Here is a 6,020-nt window from a genome sequence, read left to right on the forward strand (position 1 = left end):
AACCAATACAACCACTAGAGGGCAGAGCAGAGTTTGTAACGACAGCAACAAAAGACGGAGGAGGTTCAGATGACGTTCGTCTTAAGAAAGAGACAAAAGAGGCCAGATTGTGACGGCACGGGTCAAAGTTACCAACTCGTCAACTTCGTTATCTTTCAGAAGACGGAGTGACCTCAGAGGACGGACAGAAGGCTCCGCCTGTTTTCAGGTCTCACACTGATCAGTCGTATTTTCAGAGTCTGAAGCTTCGTGTTTGTTCATAGTTTCATTTGATCTGTTAGTTTTAGTTTCACGTTGTGATTTAGAGACTTTTGTGTCTCACACACGTCCTGTCATCATCACCTACGTGGGCGTCGTCTACCCGTACTGGACTCTGATTGGTTTGTAGGCGTTGTCTGATGTTCTTCACTACAGATGACATGAACTGATTTCCAGTAAACTCATGAAATATTCATGCGGAGCTTTTTTCATCTTTCTTTATCACTGACACGTGTTTTTAACATTTTCACTCATAATTGGTGGATGTAGGTTTTTTTAGTCGGACAGATTTAGACGACTGACGTCTTCGTGTGGTTTTGATCCAAATAACTGGTTTTATTTCGGGGACATTTTTCAGCCTTTGAAAACTAATTGAGCTACAAACATGTTTCTTGACACTGAGGTTTCTATGAATCTTAAATAGTTTTAGAAGCTGTGACCATATGAACACGACAGATCTGGAGCAGAGCAACATCTGGGCCTTCGCTGAGTCACATCTCAACATGTGTCAGATACAGGAAGTGTCGGACTGATGGGGGAGGAAACCACAGGATGTGGAGGTGCTGACCCCTGCTGGACTAAAGGTGGTACTACAGTACTGTGAATCATTTTTAACACCACTATCATCAGAACCAACACAGCAGCAGAGATGCACATAAATCACACGTTATGATCAACCGACCTGGAGGCTGGAGGGAAGCTGCGTCTTGCTCAAGGGCACGTCCCTGTGAGTCAGTCGCCCTGCGTTCACCGCTCCATCCTCTGAAACAGGACAGAACACGTTCAGTCCGATAATTCATTTATCTCCTGAGGACACATTTTTCTACTAAAAATATCAACATGAAATTGCACATATTTAATTTCTTGGTTTTCTCAGTTAAATCTAAAACTGATAATTATCAAAATTATCAACTTTAACGACCGATGATTCTGTTTAGATGAAACATAAAGAAGCAATACTCACAGTTTTAGAGACATCAATGACACACCCTCGACTGCACATGAGACATTTTGACATCAGTGCAGTTTATTTTCCACTTTTACTTCAAGTTTAAAACAATAATGATAAAACAATCAGGGCTTAAGCTGAATTCAAGTGTTGCTTACATCTCATCAAACCTCCATCAAATTAAATCACAGCAGGTGATTTAATCGATCACAGAAAATATATCAAACGACCTCAATGTCTCCTGATCTCAACCTCATTCTCTCTCTTTCCTGTGTCACTACACTGTCGACCTGTTGCGTCACAGCTGAAATGATGAAAACACCAACAGTAAAATCCACATTTTCAGAAGTGAACTCTGAGTTTGTCGTGAGGATTCACAGGTTTTGATTAAATATGGAGAGAAAACTGAGAGCGAGAGATTCTTTCGTCCCAGAAGAGAAAAATAAATATGAGCAGTTTAAAGGCTTTACAGGAAATACAATAATCCCTCAGGAGACATTCAGGACGTCCTCTGCAGGACGTCTCTGCAGGACGTGTGGTCTGACCTGCAGCTCGAGCGTTTTAACTGAAGCATGTTGATCTACTGCTGCTGTGTCCCTCTCATTTTTATCACTTATTATCAGTGACGGAGTTGAGATGGTTGAGAAGATCCAGATTATAACAACAGCGGTAAACTGAGTGAGACCAAGACGTGTCGATGAGGTTTCTAACACGTGACGGACGTGAAACTGGAAGAACACAAATATCTCAGGATGAAGAAGAGGAGTCGCACACGTAGAAGACGTCAGATGTTTTGGTGATGAGGGCCGACGCCGGTGTGGACGAGCTGTAAACAACAACACTGATCTTTCAACAGCACAATTTATACGTCGTGTCCCGCCTCCTGCTGCTCTACAGGCTCCACCCCTCACCTCCCCCACATGTTCCTGTTGTCGTCGGAACATTTTCTAGTGGGCGTGTCTGAAAGCTTGAGAAGGTGCTCGAGGTTTAATGTTTCACTGTTTCTACAAGAATTTTTTTTTAAACCAAACCACAAGAACAAAAAAAGGCTTCTGTATATATCAGATATAAATGTTCCATTTCCTTTCCATCATTTAATCAGATTCAGTTCAGTTCCCTCTGCTTTTCACTGCCAGTCATCACGAAGGACTTGATGGCGTCTCTGCTCCGGGGTTTTTTATTGGGTCTAGAGCAGATCCTTCGTACACAATCTTTTTCTTGATGCCGTCCTGGATCATCCTCTGCTGCACGCGAATCTTTGCGTTGTTAATCCTGCAGTAAAACCTGGTGAGAGACGCAGAAGAAGAAGTGACTGGAAACAGCAGGAATGAGAGTTTGTCAAAGGTTTTTCTTTAATACTGGTCGAGACCGAGCTGGAGAGGATGAGGTGTCTGTGATCATCGAGACCTACCAGGACCCGAGTGTGGTGAGCACGAATCCTGCAAGTCCGACGTCAAAAGACCTCTTCACTCGACCTGCGGACAAACAAACAGGACGGAGACGGATGAGAGTCCCGGAGCCACAAGAACATTCTTCCTGTTCAACAACTTTTTTATTTTGTTGTGATTTTGCTTTGCTGACTTTGTAAATCATTTGTTTGAGTTATTTCATTTGAGCTGACATGTTAATGAGACCCAGAGATGGAGAAGACAGAAAGAAAGAACAAAGTCAGATAAGAACATTTTTTATTTTATATTCAATGAGCATTTCACCTCCAGTCACATAATATGTTGGAAAGATATTTTTGACTCAAACATTATGTTTCAGCTCAAGAAGCCACAGAGTCAGAGCTAATAATCAATCACGACCTGTTGGGTTCAATGTTAAAATCCATGTTCCCATACCGGGAGTTGAACCCGGGCCGCCTGGGTGAAAACCAGGAATCCTAACCGCTAGACCATATGGGACATATCAATGCAAATACAAGTAACCAGGAAACTCTGAATTTTAATGTTTCAGGAGGTTGAACCTGAATGTGAACATTAGGACCAGCTGGAAGAAATCGTGTTCTTGTGTTTACTGTGGCTACAACACATGAGTTCTATTGTTCTTAGTGGTTGGTCAAATCTTCTTCTATAGCAGAGCTGCTCACTGATTCACTCAGCTCCTCCTGACTGTTGTTAACATCAGGTCTGAGCCTGAACGAGCTCTGAAAACACACATCACCACACACAGGGTCCAGTTAAAACTCACTGGTGGCCAGGAAGTGAAGCAGGCCGGCGCCGAGTGAACCTCCGGCTCCGTGCAGGATGGCGTCTCGGGCACACGGAGTGTTCTGGATACTCTGAATCCCCGGCAGACGGAAACCCTGAAGGACGGACGAGGACGACAAAGAGACAGATACACAACTTCAGTTCATCTTTTCTCTATCTCCAGAACATTCATGTAATCACATGACGTTGTTTTCTCTTTGTCTTTGGTGAGAGTGTAAACTCATCACTTACATCCCAGAATTACATTCAATGGAGGTTTGGATCGTGAAGTCTTCCATGTTTGATTCAAATCCAGTTTTTATAGGTGAATATTATTTTAGCCGAAATTATCTTTCATTCAAAACATATCAGGAAAACATTTCACTAACTACATGTTATTGGTTATTTTCGTTTCTGGGCTCAAGTTAAACTTTAATTATTAAATATTCGGACGGGCTTTGGTTTGACTAAATAATCCTTCAGCTGTGAGCGAGTCAGCTGCACAGTCTAGCTAATGTCACCACGCTGCCTACCTCACTTATTTGAATTTAGGTTGCTAACATGAGCTAACTAAGCTAAGCTAACATGAGCTAACTAAACAAAGTGAACTAAAGGTTTTCTGGATCTCACTTCGCTCGTGTTGATGCGGACTCTGTTTAAATTCTGTGGAAGTTAGAGTTCACATTGAGAGAAAGTGTGTTTGTGTTCAGCGAATTTCAACAAAACTCAGTCGGACACATGTTTATGAAGCGACGATGTGTTCGGCAGCTTTACTTTGTTTTTATATTAAATAAAAAGTCTGAATATAGAAGTAAAACACAGCTCCAACAGTTTGTATCGTTGACCTTCTGGAAACATCGTCAGACCTCTTCCGGTTAAGGAAGAGTTGATTTTGTCCCCTCACCTTGTTGTTGTTCGGTTCTTCTTCTTCCGTCATCGCTGCTGAGTTCATCCACGTTCCGATGATTTAATTATTTAACAGTTTAACAACAAAACTCAACCATCACGTAACACTGACACACGACAGTCTGCGCGTGCGCTGTAGCGACCAGAGGGTCCGTCACTTTAGAGCTCCGACACCAACAGAGAAAGTGTTGTTTTTTAGTTCCGATAAATCGGAAATAATAATAATAATAATTATTATTATTATTATACTTATAAAACTAATAATCAGCATAATAAAAATCATAATTTCTACTTTTAAAGAACAAAAATAAAAAGTTAAAATAGCCTTGTACTAATAATGTTAATATACTGTGAACACTATAATTACTCAGCTGTACTGCTCATCTTATTTCTTTTTTTTACCTTCAGAAAACTTACTGTGTATATATTTTTATATTTATATTGTTAAATTTGAATACTTGATTTTTTTTATCTTGTTATATTTAGAGATGCCTGACATGCACCAACAGCATCAAAACAAATTCCATGTATGTGCAAACTTACTTGGCAATAGAAGCTTTTCTGATTCTGAGCTGATTTTATTTAAAGGTGCAGAGATGGAGAAAGAATGAAGGAACACAAAGTGTATTTATATTTTATCTGTAATGTGAATGAGTGGAGAGTTTGTTTTATTTTATATTTCAAGCACATAACGCCACAAAGTTTCAAACCCAATGATCAATCATGTCATCACGTCCTGTTTGGTTCAATGTTAAAACTCATGTTCCCATACCGGGAGTCGAACCCGGGCCGCCTGGGTGAAAACCAGGAATCCTAACCGCTAGACCATATGGGACATACCTCACGTGGGTCAGGGACTGATAGTGAGCGCCCTCTGCTGGATCATGAGACTCACCTCAGACTGATGTGCTTCTTCAAACAGTTTAAATAGAAACGAATGTTTGAATTTCAAGTTCCACATCATTTCCAATTTACCCATCATGCACTGTTCAGCATGTGACATGAAGCCTGCGTGTGTCACGCATGTTCAGTTGTGTGTTCTCGCTGTCGTCTGGTGTCTGAGGTGCGACACTTGCAGAAGAACCGAGGCTCCTGCAGAGAAACATCTGCAGCTCAACATGTCGTCCAGCAGCACAAACGTCCTCGTCCTCACATCACGGAGGAATCATTAACGTCAGGCTCAGTCGCAGCAGCTCCTGCTGAATCTCTTCAGTTCATGAAGGTCTACAGCATCAGTTTACAGTCTGTCTCTGTCTTTGTCTCTGTCTCTGTCTTTGTTGTGTCCTCTCACTGTCGAATTCTGCAACGACACAGTGTCAACTTTCTTCGTATTTTGTGGAATAAAAACTTCATGAAAAATGTCTCTACAGCAAAAGTAGATTCATCCCTCTATCTGTCTTCTTCTGCTTCAGATCTACAGAAAGTATTTATTAACTTCAGAGTGTGGGTTGATTTTAATCTCCATGAAAAGTGAAAACTTGTTGTAGCTGCAGACTCGTCACAATTTTAAACTGGACGAACTCCTGCTGAGGTCGACGTGGAGCTCGGTGACCCGACGCCTCTTTTAAATTGATTTCACCCAAAACGCTTTTCTGGGAATTTGAGCTTTTCTGTCCATCACAGTGATCAGAGGAAACCTCGCTCACAGCCTCAGAGGAGAGATGCTGATGTTTTAGCTCATCAGCCGGAGTCGTTCAGATAATCAACATAATGAC

At 41.5% G+C, this 6,020-nt stretch overlaps 1 protein-coding gene and 2 non-coding genes across 4 annotated transcripts; all 3 read right to left on the minus strand.

Annotated features, from left to right (window-relative positions):
• Positions 1–1,263: 1,263 nt before the first annotated feature.
• On the minus strand, positions 1,264–4,486 carry cox20 (cytochrome c oxidase assembly factor COX20). 2 transcript variants are annotated; one of them, XR_011246025.1, is made up of 5 exons: positions 4,304–4,486; positions 3,401–3,515; positions 2,619–2,682; positions 1,728–2,491; positions 1,264–1,448 (listed from the first exon to the last, which is right to left on the minus strand). XR_011246025.1 is itself a non-coding variant. In XM_020106144.2 (4 exons), exons 1-4 carry the CDS (start codon positions 4,349–4,351, stop codon positions 2,347–2,349), a joined length of 372 nt encoding a protein of 123 aa, XP_019961703.1. In that variant the 5' UTR covers positions 4,352–4,486; the 3' UTR covers positions 1,264–2,346. The 2 variants fall into 2 exon arrangements, 1 of the variants encoding a protein (XP_019961703.1); XM_020106144.2 differs by having other exon boundaries at positions 1,264–2,491.
• Positions 3,043–3,114, minus strand: trnae-uuc (transfer RNA glutamic acid (anticodon UUC)). Its single transcript has one exon. It is a non-coding gene; the product is annotated as a tRNA-Glu (tRNA).
• Positions 4,487–5,068: 582 nt separating the features above from the next.
• On the minus strand, positions 5,069–5,140 carry trnae-uuc (transfer RNA glutamic acid (anticodon UUC)). The gene has a single exon. It is a non-coding gene; the product is annotated as a tRNA-Glu (tRNA).
• Between the last annotated feature and the right edge of the window lie 880 nt (positions 5,141–6,020).

Source organism: Paralichthys olivaceus, chromosome 14 (assembly GCF_024713975.1).
Source record: "Paralichthys olivaceus isolate ysfri-2021 chromosome 14, ASM2471397v2, whole genome shotgun sequence".
NCBI lineage: Eukaryota > Metazoa > Chordata > Actinopteri > Pleuronectiformes > Paralichthyidae > Paralichthys > Paralichthys olivaceus.